The sequence below is a fragment of the Paramisgurnus dabryanus genome, chromosome 20 (assembly GCF_030506205.2).
Source record: "Paramisgurnus dabryanus chromosome 20, PD_genome_1.1, whole genome shotgun sequence".
NCBI classification, from domain to species: Eukaryota; Metazoa; Chordata; class Actinopteri; order Cypriniformes; family Cobitidae; genus Paramisgurnus; species Paramisgurnus dabryanus.
This window is the reverse complement of record NC_133356.1, coordinates 15,279,609-15,296,834: the sequence shown is the minus strand read 5'-3', so window position 1 is coordinate 15,296,834 and position 17,226 is coordinate 15,279,609. Positions and strand designations below refer to the sequence as shown.

Below are 17,226 nucleotides of genomic sequence, written 5' to 3'. Positions count from 1 at the left end.
GCACAACATTACAAAGAGAGAGTTCCATCTAATTCACATCTTCCATCTAATTTATCTTACAGTGAATAATTGACTCTAATAGAACTGCTATTACTACAAATGGTTAAAACAGATCTACTGTTTTTATTAGCATAATGCAAACAGTTATAGCGTAAACAAGATTTGAATCACATTAGGCACCAGGAAGTATATCCTGCTTTTTACAGATACCCATCAACACATTTGGAAACATAAGGTAACTAATTGTATCCAAAATCCTTGTATCAAAACAGGACATTTGCATAATTGCATGTATTTAATTATAGGCTACATATCCTGTAGTTATGTAGTAAAAAAGTTTTCTGTGTTGCAATGTTTTGTAACATTTTTTTACAAAGTTGTGGGTTATAAATTAAGTTTGTTCACTGTCATCATCACTAGTTTCAACTGAAATGTGATTACTCAAGGTAATTCGAACAACCATTTTACCTTAAAAAAATTACAAATTAACCAATGAGAATTAATCTAATGTAGCCCACCTGCAGATTTTATTTCATCCCTTTTCCCTGCATGACTATTTGTATGTCATTCTCAAACTCAGAGCCTCCCATTTATCCAGCCCACACCTTACCCCTCCTGCTATTAGTCTGTATGACTTCGGTCATTGCAGCTGAATTGCAGGTTTGTCTGCGATAGAGGTCGCACATTGGATCTCATTTGAACTGGTGTAAGGAATACAAACTCAACTCAACTGGAAGGCTATAAAAAGAATACAGGTACTAAAGTTACTCCATTTTTTTCAGAATCTTTTTATTATGTTCTAAACTAACTGTTTTTAGGTAAACAAAGGTTTAGTGTATGCCACCTGTGATTTCAGAGTTGTTTATTAAATTTGTTCTTGACCTTGTTAAGGTGTTACAGGTAAGTCCATGCCGGGAGAAGTTACCTGTTCCCTTTCTATAATATTCTAATGACAATAATTGCCATTACTATACAATGGACAAGTGTGTGCATGATAGTCTTATAATTTTTTTTTTCTTTGAATGTCAGTGACTAATTCTTTCACAGGATCTCAAAGAAACTGTGAAACATGTTGCATTATATCATCTTAAAAAAGTTATTTCATAAACAGCAGTCACATGGCAATTTATAAAAATCTAAAAAGATTATGGTCTTATGTTTTGTTTCGTTTTGAATATGATACTCATTCACAGGTGAAGTTTGACGGCCATTGGACTAAAGACATGACCTGACAACTCATTGCCGTTGACTAGTAATCCAGATTGAGAATGAAGGGGCAGGAGGTTGGGGCAGTGGTCGTTTGGAGCTGCTTTTTGCTGCTGCTTCAGCCATGTGGGTGCCAGGTGAAGACCTGTCCAGCGGAGACGAGAAGACCACAGCTACAAAATGCAAATTCAACATCAGCCCAGCTAAACGTAAACAGTGCTTTTATGTCTCCAATTGTAAATTCTTTCCTGGACTCGGTCAAGAGCCGCCCTTTCCCTAAAGGTAAGTTTGCTGAGCTGTAATGTTTATTCTGTCTTACATTTAATACAAATAGAAGAAGCTTGTTGAGCAAGTTGTTTTTGTGTTGAATAACCAATGACAAAAATTTGAGAGCGTATTGGTTGTAATTAGACTTATGTGGAGAAGCTCATCCACATGGCTACATGATATTCATTCAGGTGGGATAAATGCACTACGTTAATAGTCAGAAACAAATCCCCTGGTCGGACACCATGCATAGTCAAATTAATTTGAATATCCTGCCTCCCTCTTTCGAGGTGTTTTGTTTACCACAAAATATTGTATTACAGCATATTGCTCTAGTAAATATCAGAGTTCATTTGTACCTAGAAAGACAAAAACTCTAGCGCATTCAGAGAATCAACCTTCTTCCTGCACACCTCATGAAACGGTTCACAAATTGTTAACAATTTCTCTTTGATCTCTTTGAACTATTTTCAATAGCAAACCTATTTAGGAAGCTATTTGCTCTGACAATATAACGTCATGTTAGTCTATAGAAATGAGTCAGTTTTTCCAAAGCACCCCTTAATTATGTGCTTCCTTTATAGTTAGATTTTAACCAAAGTTTTCTATTACAATGACCACTAGCCATTATCAGCTTTTTAAAACAATTCAACAATTGAAAAACAAAAGATGATACTGTTATTGCTACTGGAGATACCAGTGGTAAAATAGCACTCTATTAAACACTGGTTGAAATTCACAATTTCTATAACATTATTTCCATAGATCTGCTAATAGGAATGATACAAAACATGGCTGTATCGCAGGACTCGATTAGAAAGGTATGTAAAGATTTATGCCTGTAAGTAAATGTTAAACCTATGCAAGGTGTTTTTTCCTAAAAATAAGAATATTTTGATTCAATAAAAACTAGGGATGCACCGATAGGATTTTTTGGGCCGATACCGATTTAAACAGACAACTTCTGGCCGATACCGATATTTAACACTTGTATACAATACTATACAGTTGGTCTATTAGCTAGTTTATTTCTGCATCAAATTATTTTTACTGAACATGGATTGGATCTAATTAACATTCAACTGACCAACATAATAAGAGAGGCACAAATTAAGCTAAAACATTAATAAGACAGCATGAAAACCTTCAAAGGTGGTTTTTGCTATTCAGCATTTATTTTATTAATAACATTAACAATATTTTTTTTTAACAATCGGTATCGGCCTTTCTAGTGCTATTGCCGATGGTTTCAAATTCATCAAAAATCGTCCGATAAATATCGGCGGCCGATACATCGGTGCATCACTAATAAAAACTTCTAAGCGCTTACACTTAAAAAAGAAAATGCTGGGTTATGTCAGGACATTGTGTTTGTGTGTACTAGAAAATATTGCACTGAATATTTTTACTAAGTAAATGATGTCTTCACATGCATGTTGTATTGTGTAAACACTGACTGTTTGCCTGTTATTGCTTTGATCATGTGCTACACAGGTGTTAGCTCATACAAATATACATGGACACGCTGTATATAACGTAATCAGGAAGTTTCTTAGTTTTACAGTTAGTTTATCGTGACTCATGTACCCACAGTAACAAACCTGTCTTACATCTTTCACATTGCCAGGTTTTGGAATACGAGAAAGGTTTCCTGGTCTGTATAATTATTGGGATCCTCTACATCATCCTCATGCCTCTAATTGGTCTAATCTTCGCCTGCTGTCGTTGCTGTGGTAACTGCGGAGGCCGCATGTACCAGGAACAGACGTCGAAAATTAATTGCAAGAGGAGAACCTTTTACTGGTTCACATTTTTCATCACAATAATAATTCTGTGAGCACCATTTAAGATTTAGGCATCCTGGAATAAGCTTAATGTGATTTTTGCCTGCTTCTAAACACTTGACACATCAGTTATTAAGCATTATCTGCTATTTTAAAGCTTGTTTTTGTTCTCAGTAATTAACGTGCCCTTTTAATATTATTTACTTTTCAGGGCAGGGAATATTTGTATGTTCATGAGCAGTACAAATACTTCGGAAACTTTGAAGCGTGCCCCTAACGAACTTTCCAGCATATTGGAAAATGTTCAAGGCTATCTTGCAACCGTTCCAAAGGTACATTAATCAGAATAGAAATGATATTTGTTATATATGTTACACATATTGTGGGTGATTCATAAATACTTTCATTCCTAGATTAAAAAAAAATTGCATAACATTTTTTGTTTTTAACAGCAACTCCAACAAGTGGTGGATGGGAGTTCTGCAACTGTGGATGAAGTAAAGAATAACTTAAATGGTACGTCTCTTATTCATTTTGTTTATTAATCTAAATGCTTTTACGCTATAGTAAGTTAATCCTACACTGAATTCCTGTGTAATTGCTTATATAAACAGGGTCTTTGCTTGGCACATTTATCCAGAACGGTCTTGCAGATCATCTCAGCCCAGCACTGAACTCCATTACAGATTTAGCTCAAGGTACATGCACGGACCAGTGCCAGAAATACATTATTTATTAAGGGATATTATTTCCCCTCTGGAAAAATATCCAAGTTTTTTCTAACCATATAAAACTATGAGTTATCCTTTATTAAAACCTAAAATGAATCAGTTAATATAAATTCTTGATCTATAAATTCATTAACATAAGATTAGTATATAATGCAGTAATGTTTCTGTGTCATTTCCCCTCTCCGAGATAAATTTCAGTTTTCGTTGAGCACTTTTTACACTACTACATCTAATATACTCTAGAAAATTACTCTAGAGACTAACATTTAGACTTGACCCAGCAGTGTGTCTGTAATTTATGTGCTTTTAATATGTTAGGAAGGCTTGCAGTTTCATTACATTTACATTACATGTAGGCATTTAGCAGACGCATTTATCCAAAGATTAGGAAACAATAAAGTGATTTATAGGGAGGCAATAATACTTGCTTAGACATTTCTATTATTTATATGTATGGAGGTCAACCATTTTGGCCTTTCAGCTAACTTTCCAACATTCATTAATCATACAACATTCCTTTGTTCTTTTTGCATGTGTGTTACAGTAATAAACAGCACTGGCGTTTCACTGAAGCATGTTAATAAAACTTTGGAGCAGCTGACACCAAAGGTGGATGAGCTACGTCGTAATTTATCTGCGGTACAGCAGCGAATCAACAACACGCTACATTCGGCCTGTGTAGACTGTACATCACTTCAGACAGATGTTGACAAACTAACCCTGACTACAGATCTCAATGTAAGCCAATCCAGGGGTATCATGGGGACAAACGAGTTAAAAACCCATAGGGGAATTTTGTAATGGCCAGTCAGTGAAGCATATGACATCTTGATTATCACGATTGTGCTTCTGTCGTTCTGGTAGTTTCAGGTTGAAGTTCAGAGCAAATTACTGCACACGCATGGATGACTTTTATCTTCCTCTACAGTTTTAGACTGTTTGCTTTGCACACAAATAAAGGTGCTTCACGATTTCATAGAAAAAACTTTTTTGGCTAAAGGTTCCATAAAAACTACTTTTTTGTAGTATAAAGGTTCTTTAGATTATAAAAAGTTATGAAAGTTATGAACCTTTGACTGAATGGTTCTTTATGAACCAAAAATGGTTCTTCTATGGTATCACTGTGAAGAACCCTTCGGGCACCTTTATTTGAAAGTGCAGTTTTAGCTTTGTTATTGAAACAGAAAGCGTTCTGTACCTTCCTCTTGGGAAGAAAATTATAAGCATTGTTATAAAACCTCAGGCAATAATGCACAACAATGTAATGGTTTAAGTTACGTAGATACTACATTTTTCTCCAAATACAGAGCACCAAGTTGTATTACCTGCTTAGCTTTGGCACACAATGATCCAAACACTCCCATTGTTGGGAAACAGCGAAATGGGAACAACACAAACAATAAGTAACACGAGAAGTTAACGTCAGTGTTTGTAAGCCGTTTCTCTTAGAAACCCAATTCATACCAATAAAAAGGTTTAGTCAGGTCAAACTTTAAATAAGAACGGCTATAGAGGTGGATTTGTGTAGAAGTGGTTTTGCCCTATTTTAATGCATTAGAAAATGTTTAAATTGCACTTAGAAATTTTGGTAACACGAAATGGGTTAATACTGGGAGAAGAAACACAAAAACTATAACTGGGACTGTAACCTTTAAAAGGTCAATATATGCACCTACTAAGAATAGATGTACCTCTGAGGTACCACCAGTATGTACTAATTTGCTTCCTTTAGAAACAAGTTGTACTTTTTTTTGGGGAGGGTACCACCCTAGTGATACCTGAGAGTGTACTAACAAAAGTTAATAAACAACTAAAGTTAATAAATGAACTCTATTTTAAAGTGTTACCAATTTCTTCTAACTCCTTTTGCATTATTTGTAGGCATATTAGCATATTTGTCTGTTTTTGACAGTTTCCCGATCAGAATGACCTGATGTCTGCTGTAAACAAAGCTGAGAATGCTGATGTCATCGGACAAGCAAATAAGGTGAGGGCAAAACATAACACTCAAAACGACTAACAGTTTTCACAGGGACACAGTTTAGTTTCTGTTTTCAGCATTCACCCAAAAATGACTTAGATGTGGTCTTCTGTACAACCTCTGTTCCCCTTTACATTTGTTAATTTAGCAGAGGTTTTTATCCAAAGGGACTTACAAATGATAGATCATTGACAGAATGGAAAAATTGACAAAAATGATAATTTTACTTTAACATAAACCTATAAAAACAAAAGTGAAAATAAAGTGGTCTCTTATTTTTTTCTGCGCCTGTATGTGGTGGTTAAACTTATATGTGACCCTGTCTGTGAAATCCATTTGAATAGAAGCATCAAAATTTTATTTGAATATTGGACATGACCTCACTCAGTCAATATTAAATATATCAAGGTTATATTTTCTGGGTTTAAAATAGCTGGGTTTTCACAGGCAGGGTCATATATGGGTGAGTGTGTTTATAGTAAACAGTAATGTTCTCTTCATGCTATTAAAGCAGTTTGGTGAGTGTTATACATTTATCTTCTAGGGGAAAGAATTTTTTGACAGTATTCCAGAAAAGGCGAGAAACGCGACCAGGGATAGTGTGAAGGGTACGTTTTTGTTGTTTAGTGGCCACTTTTCATCTTTATTTTAAACTTTTCAGATATAATACTGTATCTAAAAGCTTTTTATTGGCAACTAAGCAATCACTGGGCCCATTAATGTTTATTCTCTAGGGATATTGTAGCATACACTCCAAGAAAGGATGTGATATTTTTACAAATTTTTTTGTTATGCTTTCAACACAATATGTGGCATTTTATGTTAATTTTGTGTTAAATGTAACACAAAATGTGTTGTTCCAATTAAGGCTGATCTCATGGAAAGTCGTCTTATAGTCACAATTAATTTTTTTTATTAGTGTCCATGGCATGAAATTCTGCTTTTTTCGTGCCTTGTGCACGAATGTCTTTTTCGTGTCACTTGCACAATATTTCTATTAATAGTTTATCGTGTCTGTTGTACGACTTTCTTTTTCGATTCATTTTTTGTATTGTTTTCTCATTGGTTTTCCTATTTTCTTAGCATTGACCCTAAGGTTGGAGTTAGAATCACTTCCTGTTACATTTTTAGACATCCTAACCCAAACCCCAACTCCAACCCTAACTCCAGGTGAGAATAGTTTTAAAAACGGAAGAAAAACATGTAGAAACCAATACATAAAAGTACATCCTAACCAAAACCCTGAATCTAATCCCAACCCCAAGCGACAATGATTTAAAAATAGAAAAAAAATGAGAAAACAAAACATAAAATGACGTGAAAAAGAAAGTCATGCCACAGACACAAAAAACTATTTATAGAAATGTGTGCTCAAGGCACAAAAAAGCTGCATTTTGTGCCATGGACACAACCCTGCTGAAAAAACCAGCATACCAGCAAGACCAGCATATGTTGTGTTTTGGTGCTGGTTTTCTAGTGAACACCAGCTAAACCAGCATCAAACCAGCATCAGCACCAGCATTAGCACCAGCATCCCATGCTGGTCATACCAGCATATGTTGTGTTTTGGTGCTGGTATGCTGTGACCACCAGCTAAACCAGCATAGACCAGCATAATTCCCATGCTGGTTTGATGCTGGTTTTTTCAGCAGGGAAATAAATAAATAAATCAATTTTTTTATGACAATAACACGACTTTCCGTGAGATTAAGTTGTTTCAATAATAACAAAAAGATGTGTGTAGAACACATTTAGTCCCTGAACTAACACTGATTGTGTTGTTTTTAACACATCCTGTCTTTCTGTTCTACGAGTGTAGTTGTTAAAATGTTGCATCTTTTTTCTTTCAAAGTGGCTCTAATGGAGCTTGATAAAGTAAAATCCCAGATTGCAGGTGTGACTAAAGGCCTTCCTCTGAAGGCACTGGATATGATATCAAGTCCACTTAAGGAAACACAAACATATATGTCAACATATTCTCCATACATACAGCAGTCCAGTCAAATCAGGTACTATAATCGTTACTCACGTGCATCTTTAATTTCTTGTGATTCATTAGCTAGTGGATCATTTGCTAGTTTAGGGCTTTTCACACCAAAATTAACCTAGGGTTATGAAACCCTGCTCTGAACCCCGCATCGCGGTAACGTGAAACGAAGCGGCGTTAAGATGTTATTACTCGATGCGTAGCAACAGTTTAAAAAGCACTTACCTCATATCACGACTCACGACCTGTTCAGAAACTCCATTGGCTGTGTGCAATCGTTTCACCAGTTGAGAAAAAACGTGAAAATTCTCTGAAGGGTAATGGAAAAACATCTAAAATGGGGTATAAAAAAATGTCCCAGAAGCTAATAAAGACTTGCGTTGGGACCTGTTTGGTCACTCATGCGGTAGCGCGAGACAGTTATTTAAGCGGTAGCCCGCTAAGTTACTTTAATTCAGTCAGTCTTTATTTATCCAATCGTGACTGTTGTTGTTATATGCTAATAAGAACGTTAACCCCAGCATTTAATTAGGAATGTACAACGTGAAACGTTAGAGGATGAATAGCTTACCTCGGATTCTCTTTTAACCCCTTAAACCGTGGTTTAGAATAACCCTTGGTTAATTATTTAAAGTGTGAAAAACCATAAATTGTGTCTAAATATTAAACACTTACTATAGCCTGAAGTCTGATTATAATTGTTTATACCGATTTCCTATCTTTTAAATATATCTAATTTATAATATTCACCACAATTCACCATTATCTCAAAGTAAAGGGTAAAAAATCTTTTGTTTGTTTACAGCCAGGCTATTGGATTGGTCCTGAGCTGTTTGATTTTGCTTGTGGTGGTTTGTAATCTTCTGGGTCTGCTGTTGGGTGCGGCTGGACTGAAATCTTACGATGACCCATCTGAACGGTCATGCACATCCAACTGTGGAGGAATATTTTTCATGATGTAAATACGAACTTCCCTGCAGATCTGTGTTTGGTTGTTGTTATGCCTTCCATTGTGATCAAAAACAATCAATTCATGACCATGTACCTGTAATTATTTCCTCTTGTGTCATTTCAGAGGAGTAGGTTTCAGCTTCCTGGTTTCTTGGATCTTCATGTTGGTGGTGCTGATACTCTTTATAGTGGGAGGGAACACTTATACCCTTGTTTGTGAACCTTGGCAAAGTGGGGAGCTCATCCGGGTACTTATTCATTAAAAATGTTTGACTCTGATTTGTTGCAATTTAGTATAACTTTGCTGGTCTTGTGGACTACATCATTATGCTTAATTGATAACGTGATTGTGTTTATTTAGGTTGTTGGCACTCCAGGGGTGATTCCAGGATTTAACCTGTCCGCTGCTATGAATTTGAAGACAAACCTGACAATTGTTGATGTGTACAGGTAAGTTGCACATAGCAGAGATCGATTGAACAAATTACAATTTTATTATGTCCAACATCAATCAAACGTCAATTCCTTATTTCCAGTGATTGCCAAATGAACAAGTCATTATGGACCACCCTTCATTTGAATGAGATCATCAATCTAAACGACTATCTGAGTATTTCAAAGGTAGGAAATGTTTACATTTTTTTTTGCTAACTGCTGAATGAACTGAATCAGCTTTCTTCATCTGCCGGGCACTAACAACGATTTAATTCTTTCAACAGTACACAGGGAACATCTATAGCTCCTTTGACGGTGCACAAATTAACATAACAAATATCACAATCCTCACTTCAGAGACAGAGTCCCAGATTCACAATTTTTCCGACACTGCCACCACTACGAACTTTAGCAGCATCATGCAGCAGGTGCACTTTACGTTTCATTTTCAGATCTAGATTAGCATGTTTTCAAAAACTGAATTCATAATAATGTAATAACAGTGGATCATCTGTTTTTTGAGGCATTAATCTTAATATTACATATTTTAGATCAGTGATATTTCAGATATTAATTTATCATCATCTGCAAAAGATCTGGAGGATTTGGCCTCCAAACAGGTAATATATTGTAATGTTTTTAAGTTTTTTTTTTTTAAGTATGATTGATGTGTATCATTAACACCTTATTTGTGTATTTTAGAGCAACCAAACAATCAAGAATGAACTAAATAGTGAAGCTAAAGAACTGCGAGACATCCAGACCGCAATTACTTCAACTATCATGCCTCTGCTGGTATTTTAAAATGCAAAAGACAGTCTTCAAAATCTAATTTTTAATAAAGATGGACTAATAGATTTGTTATTAGCTCTCCACTTGTTAACGTCATTTGCTTTGGTTTAGTGTGATGTATTATGTTCTTCTATGTAGCTCGATCTGAACTCCACCATTAAGAATCTAAGTGCAACAGCATCACAAATCAATGTAAGTATCAAATCTAAAAAAGTTGTGACTATACCTTGAACAGAATGCATCACTGTATTAAATAAATGAAGATGTAGGATGTATATTTTACAATATATTGGCTTTTATTTTCTGAATTTTTTGTAGGGAACTGTGGAGAATGTTTTAAAACAAGTTGCCATGGCTCAGGACATTTTGAACTACAACATATCACAGATAGTGAAAACTGTAAGTGCTGTATTTCACTACTGTAGGAATGATGTGTCATAGTAGTTTTATTAATATTAATAATAACCATATTAAAGGGCTTGGATGCAAAAGCCACTAAATACCACCTGCGTCAAAAATGGGATAATGATATTAACTGAATGCTATCATATTAAACGTTTATCAAATACTTTTGCTTCAAATCTGCTATATCCCGGCCTCAGGCCATTAAAAAAATACCGGTTTGTTGGCAGAATCCATTAAGAGTCTAACAAAAAAAATGCTCATTTACAAGAAAACATGTCAAATGCACTTTTAGAGGGTTTTGCATCTTAAAAATGTTCTTCTCATTCTGCAGGGGAGCAAGGCATTCATAGATTGTCAATTGAACATCTTTATGACATTTGTTCAGTGGGCGAATCAAACGGTATATATTTCATTTTTCTTTATATTTAAAGTGTCATCTAGCCTAATGCTATACAAATTTGTTGCTTATTTAATAATATCGTATTGCATGTGTCAGATTACACAGCATCTGGGGGCTTGTGGGCCTGCGGCTGAAGCGATCAATAGATCAGAAGATCTGGTCTGTAAACACCTGGTGGGAAGTTTGGTAAGAGTTGTTCAATTTGATGTCGTCTTTTACTTTTTTAAGGCTAATAGAGTTTTAAGTGTCCAGCAAGTTTCCATGTAGTAAATTTTCAGCAGTGGACTATTGGACATCGGGCCCAAATACTATGTGTAATGTCCCATCTTTGTTTCCAGAATGGCTTTTGGTTCAGTTTGGGCTGGTGTATGATGTTCCTGATCCCCAGCATTATTTTCTCAGTTAAACTGGCCAAGTTTTACCGCAGGATGGAGTGCACAGATGTTTATGAGTAAGTTTTCTTATTAGATTTCTAAATAGATCATGAATTACTGTAGCAGAGCATAATGTACTTAATGTAAAATACAGAGTTTAATGATGAAAGAAATCCATTCCAATTATTTTTTTTCTGATTCTCTATTTATAGGAACAAAGTCATGATGAATCCTTTCCCAAGGGCCCAAATTGACCCTAAGATAAATACATAAATATGAGTGTAAAGAGAAATTATTTATACACACTGACCCATCAATCGATGAACTTTTTTTTCCCCCAAAAACAGACATATCTAAAATTTACAATCAGAAGATGTTTGTGCCATTTTAAGTTATTTATTTTAGTTATTTTAAATAGTTTTTGAATGAATATACAAAATGTAAAGTCAAAGATGGACTTTTTAAGCGAATGATTTCTCTACTATATTTTAAACGCAGTGGAGTCATAAACTCACATTTTTTGTGTCAAAATGTCAAAGAAAACCAACTTTTACTGTCGTTTTTTATTTTTAATGTGAAATTATGTGGGTTCAAGCTTTAGAGAGCACTTTATTGTATGGAAATACATATCTTTTTACTATATTTACAGTAAGAAACATTGAGATACTGTTATTGACATGTTATAGACTTAAATATTGTTGTTTTTCTTTTAACATGAAACATTTCCATGACATACTTGTTGTAATGATCAATTGAATAAAAAGACAATGCAGGTAGTTACTATTGAGAACTTCTGTTACACAACTTCTGTTTCACAAATTCATCACAGCTCTTTGTTTCGTGCAAAGCATTGTTTGCTATATTGTCTCTCAGTTCTTATAGAAACCCCTCCCTTGCAAATCCTCTGTCCTGTGACCGTGGTCTCACGACAGAACTGCCCTTACAGCAGTGTGTCAGCCAGAATAAACTGCACTAGTCCAACGCTTGTAGTAAAACAAGCATTCCACACATACCTGTGCCGCTTAAAACACAGACAACAGGCTTTCTTGATACCTTGAAGAAAATGTTATGTGTTCAGAAAGCAAGGTAATATAACAGCTTTCAAAAACATTAGTGTTGTGCAGCATGATAAAGTTTATCATTTAAATATGTACCTGTTAGTTTGTATTTGGATTATAAGCCAGGAGTATGTAGATGTGTAGCATAGTACCAAGGATACAGATGTGATTGCTCCTGAAAATATGCAAATCTGCATATACAAATATTTGTAATGCATTTCACAAGCTCACAAGTATACAATGTAAGGCATTTGAATGATTATTCATCATGCATAAAAGGGTGTTTCCACACAACTCTCAGCAGACTGGTTAAATAAAAAAACAAGGTTTGATGTCAAAAAGTATTTTTAATTGCTTTAAAAACAAGCACACAGTGTGATACAGAATGCCTATTTTTAGTGTCTTTAGTTACTTTAGATCTTAAAATGTACAATGAAATATTAAATACAGTATGGCTTTGGATACTTTTGTCATGCTATTTTGTTACCACTTGGGAAATATGTGAAACTTAAGGGGTTTGGGTTTGAATACAAATAGTCATGCAGAGCAAAGCTGTCCTGAACCATTCCAATGTGTTTCAGTTTGAAGCTCACCGTAATTCACTGCATAATAAAATTAAGTTAAATTCAATTAAAAGCAGTGCTGTAAATGTTGCTGCAGCCTAGGTCAACATAAGTCTAATGACTTTATAAAGCTTTGTATTGGAAACACACTGCCTGTAATGAATATCTGAATTCCCCTCTTTGACCACACAACCATAAGTCATTTATGTACTAATAACCGTCAATGCAAGTGAGGGAAGTGATGACAGAAATTGTTCACTTTAGTTCACTTTTTAAAAACGTTTTCTTCTCATTTAACCGAGCCAAAAACAGATCTGAATATGTTTTGGTCAAAATCTGAGGAACAAAATTATGCATAACATTTAATTGTTTTTTATAAAGTTAAAATCCCTGTAAAAGCACAAAGGTAAGGATTTGCAAATACAGAGCAATCCTTATATGTAAGGCATTGTAAAGCATTTACCTATCATCAAACTGCCAAATCTAAATAGTCCGATGCATCAGCATGCATGTTATATTTTACTGTACATTTAACGTACCTTATTAATAACTGATACGTGTCTTAGCAGTGATACATCTTCCACATGTGATTAAATAATTACAACAGCATATTGTCTGTAGTGTATTGTAAATAGAGAAGCGAGATTAACAAAAAGAGATTACAGTGCCAAGAGTTTCTAAAATAAATAAAACATTGTGTATTGATATTTAACCTTGTAATAGGATCAGGGTGATACCATTGCCTCCATGTGATGATTTAGAGATAGGTTAGAAGGGTAAAAATACAGGTTAAACTTAAAATGCAGACCTGTCCATATGCCAAACACGTACAATGAAGTAAACCAAATAAATGTTAAGAACAAGTGTTTTACAAACAAAAACTCATATAATACATTTATATTAGGAATAATTAAAGCAGTTAATCTCATTACAGGAATGACTTTACAGTTTTAACTGTTCATGAAATATCATTTGATCCAGAAAGAACCCATCATTTCTTCTCAGTAGTAAATAATACTTTTTAAGAGCAGGTAATTATGATTAAATAAGTCTCCTTTCTTTAAAAATTAAGGTGTACACGCATGATATTGGGAAATGGAAAGGTCAGCCCAAACTGGCTTGAGGTGTCATTTGGGCTTCAAGGGAAGCCCTCTGCTTGGTTTCCTGCAACTCATTGTCCAGCTCAGCGCCAAGTCTTGGAAGTCCCTTTGCCTGACGTGGAGGAGTCGGAGGAGGTCGGGTGGGTGACTGAAGGATGTCTGCGTACCTCTGACTAGGTTTAGTTTCCCTTTGGAGAACTTTCCTGAGCAGTGGTTTCAAAAGCCCGATTGTGACCTGGCCTCCATGAGCCTCAAAAGGTCCAGAGTTTTGTTCTGAAGACGGGAGGTTTGTCAATACAATATTGAGTATGCTCGTAACGCTCATGTCCTCTGGGCACAGAGTCCACAACAGATCCAAATAAGGGTCTAGGTCCCTGTGCTGGGACACTTCACATAACAGAGCGCTAAAAATCTCCTTGTTTAGAAACGGGCTCTGGCGGCAAAACTTCTCGGCGACTTGCGTTGCGCGCTCCCATCTGCGCTGTTCAATGAGGATTCGTAAAGCTTGCATTATCGCATTGGGCCGTTGACTGCACAAGAGCAGCTCCACTTCCAGGTGTTGGTCTTTGCATGGGAGCGCCATTAAAGCCCTCTTGTAAAGTGGCAAGCTCTCAGAGCTCTCCTTAACACCGTAACTCCACGAAGAGGTGGAAGAAGTGCCGGCCTGCTGGTGTGCCAGCTCAACAAACCTTGGCATCCAGCCGGGCTGGAATTTATAGATGGAGTGGCAAAGGAGCTCAAAGACTGGAAGTACAACATTACCTGTAGCGCGTTTCTGTTGATTGTTGCAGTGAGCGAAGTTTGCCGTTTGCTGGATGGGGCTGAGTATAATCTTCCACAATTCAGAGGAAGCTTTAGAGGACAACGAACCTTCACCATTGCACTCTAACTGCAGGGCGGCCTGCACGGCATGCCAGGACTCAGTGGGAAAGAGTTGAAAAATGCTGTTTAGGTATTGAAGGTTTTCCTTGTCGATTTCAGCGCTTAGCAGCCTGCAGATTTCCTGCTGCACCAGGCTTTCACAGTAGCTTTCTACATCTTTTTCAGAAGCCTTCACCATTGATGTTTTCATGTCCTCTAGCATTACAAGACTCCTAAGCTCTGCTTCAAGAGAGTTCATCAACCTCTCTTGACCCGAGGACTTTTTCTCTGCAGATTTGCTCTTGTGGTTGCTAAGGTAATCCCCGAGGATGGCAGCCAGCGATATGGGGGCTTGAAACATCCCTTCTTTTTTTAGCTTCTCCACTGTGAGCTGTGCACTACTGAGACTTCTTTGCTGATAATACTTACATGCCTCCTCAAACACAGCCTCTACCAACAATGTACTCGAGTCAACGGCTATTGAATTTGGCTTAGCATCCAGTTCTCTTGGTGTAACTATAAATAACCCTGTCTCTGAAAGCATCTGTGGAGATTGACTGTCCAAAGAGTTTACAAAGAGAAGGCCCTCCTTTTTCAGACTTATTCTCTCGATTTCCAGACCACATTTAGCATCTATCAAAAAGAGGGTCCTGCCTACTGTTAGTGCCAGGGTTTCATTATACATATTCAGGCTATTTTGTGTTCCACCAGTGCCCAGGCAATTGTCAGGCAATTTGTATATCTTTAATAGACTGCCATCCCTCTTCATAATGCACACCCATCTGGTGCTGAGGAGAAGCAGGAGGTCTCCACATCCAGCAGGTGAGAATCCACAAATATCAGGAGGATTTATGGTGGAGAGAATACCAATGCAACCTGCAACTAGTCTCTTAAAATCAGATGATTCTTTGTTTGAACTTTTCATTAGAAGTGAACCACGACAAGTACTGTGGACTGTAAAAGTGTCATATTCAGGGGACCACGCTAGAAAAACTTTGAAAGCATCAGTCAGGTCTGGCAAAAGGTACACCAAATCCCCAGAAGTGATAGCAGTGTATCGAGGATTATTAAATAATGCAATTTTAAGACGTCCCAAACTGACACCCCCCTCATTTACTTCTATAGTCTGTTTGCAGACACAGTATTTGAAGTTGCTGCAGGAGCTTTCACATGAGGGTCTCTCCTCACACCAAACAATGAAATTCCCACAAATACACACTGATACCACTTTTGCTGCTGGGCTGTTACACAGATCCACAGTCTGGAGTAATTGCCATCCCGGCCTGCACTCTAGGAATTTCCAAAATTCTGCTTTTCCGTTCTCAAAAATGACTGCAAGTACGCATGCTCCGTCTTCTTTGCTTTGCGCGATGTAAATGACATCCACTATCGGGACACTGCGGGTCAGCATTAGATCAGCGTGCTTCTGACATTGCATTAAATGGGGTTTGTGGTATCTGTCATATGTCATAAGACCGCTCGTGGGCTGACGCATGATGACATGAATGTGACGTCCATTTGGACTCAGACGAACATCTGACAGGCTTTGGGAAGCGACGTTGGAGTACGCCTCTTTTAAAAACTCTTTTAAATCCGTTCCCCTCGTGAAATCTCCGAAATCGGTAACTTGCTCTAATTCAAGTCGAGTCATGGTAGCTGAAATATAGGTCGATGTAGAATAGGAAGCACGCGCGTTAAAACACGTTCACTTTGGACCAGTCAACATCCATAGTCTCCCAAAAAACACGTCCATAGCTCATCTCACGAATTAAATCCATGGTCGCGAACGTTACAGCTTTATTTTCCGATAAACTTGTGAAATAAACGTTAATTTCACTTGTGTCGCTGTCCCACTCCTCCTGACATCACGAGTTTGTTAATTTCCGGACAGTGTGGTTGTCGTACAAAACCCAGTGAGTCGCCTATCTAGGCAGCGTTTTTTGGGCCTCACGGCTCGTGCATTTTACGCCCATATGTGTTGTCTAGGTAGGGAGCTCACTCAGTTTTGAAACACAGCCTATGATTTTTTACTCTGGAGAAAGGAGGAGTCTACAAGCTCACCCTGCTCTACAAAGGCTATCTTCTATGCTTTGGCAAAATGAATTTGGCTATTGCTGAAAATATTAATAAAAAAGATTATTTTACAGTTGGAAGCATTGCTGGGTTTAAATGCAAGTCAGAAAGACAAACAAACTCACACATTTTTATCAACTTAATTATTGATGACTGGCACCATGTAAAGTAAATTCTCATGCAAGAAATGCTTTTAGTGTTTATAAAAGAAATAATACACAACGTTAAGCTATTTATGTTTTACATGCATGTATTTCT

The 17,226-nt window shown here is 36.6% G+C and overlaps 2 protein-coding genes across 2 annotated transcripts; one reads left to right on the top strand and one right to left on the bottom strand.

The window, feature by feature from the left end:
* The first annotated feature begins 560 nt into the window (after positions 1–560).
* prom2 (prominin 2) lies at positions 561–11,649 on the top strand. The gene is made up of 24 exons (XM_065296618.2): positions 561–755; positions 1,194–1,488; positions 2,239–2,294; positions 3,101–3,306; positions 3,469–3,589; positions 3,710–3,773; positions 3,872–3,955; positions 4,533–4,726; positions 5,901–5,975; positions 6,514–6,577; positions 7,822–7,978; positions 8,762–8,914; positions 9,032–9,155; positions 9,269–9,357; positions 9,444–9,528; positions 9,627–9,770; positions 9,894–9,962; positions 10,045–10,137; positions 10,273–10,326; positions 10,453–10,533; positions 10,871–10,939; positions 11,036–11,125; positions 11,278–11,390; positions 11,526–11,649. Exons 2-24 carry the CDS (start codon positions 1,269–1,271, stop codon positions 11,584–11,586), a joined length of 2,466 nt encoding a protein of 821 aa, XP_065152690.1. The 5' UTR covers positions 561–755; positions 1,194–1,268; the 3' UTR covers positions 11,587–11,649.
* Positions 11,650–12,366: 717 nt separating this feature from the next.
* Positions 12,367–17,093, bottom strand: hps6 (HPS6 biogenesis of lysosomal organelles complex 2 subunit 3). The gene has a single exon (XM_065296617.2). The coding sequence runs from the start codon at positions 16,544–16,546 to the stop codon at positions 14,039–14,041; it is 2,508 nt and encodes an 835-aa protein (XP_065152689.1). The 5' UTR covers positions 16,547–17,093; the 3' UTR covers positions 12,367–14,038.
* Between the last annotated feature and the right edge of the window lie 133 nt (positions 17,094–17,226).

Coding starts and splice junctions, on each gene's coding strand:
- prom2 (XM_065296618.2), top strand. CDS start 1,269: ATGAAGGGGCAGGAGGTTGGGGCAGTGGTCGTTTGGAGCTGCTTTTTG. Junction 6,578..7,821: donor GACCAGGGATAGTGTGAAGG/GTACGTTTTTGT, acceptor TTTCTTTCAAAG/TGGCTCTAATGGAGCTTGAT. Junction 9,771..9,893: donor TTAGCAGCATCATGCAGCAG/GTGCACTTTACG, acceptor TACATATTTTAG/ATCAGTGATATTTCAGATAT.
- hps6 (XM_065296617.2), bottom strand. CDS start 16,546: ATGACTCGACTTGAATTAGAGCAAGTTACCGATTTCGGAGATTTCACG.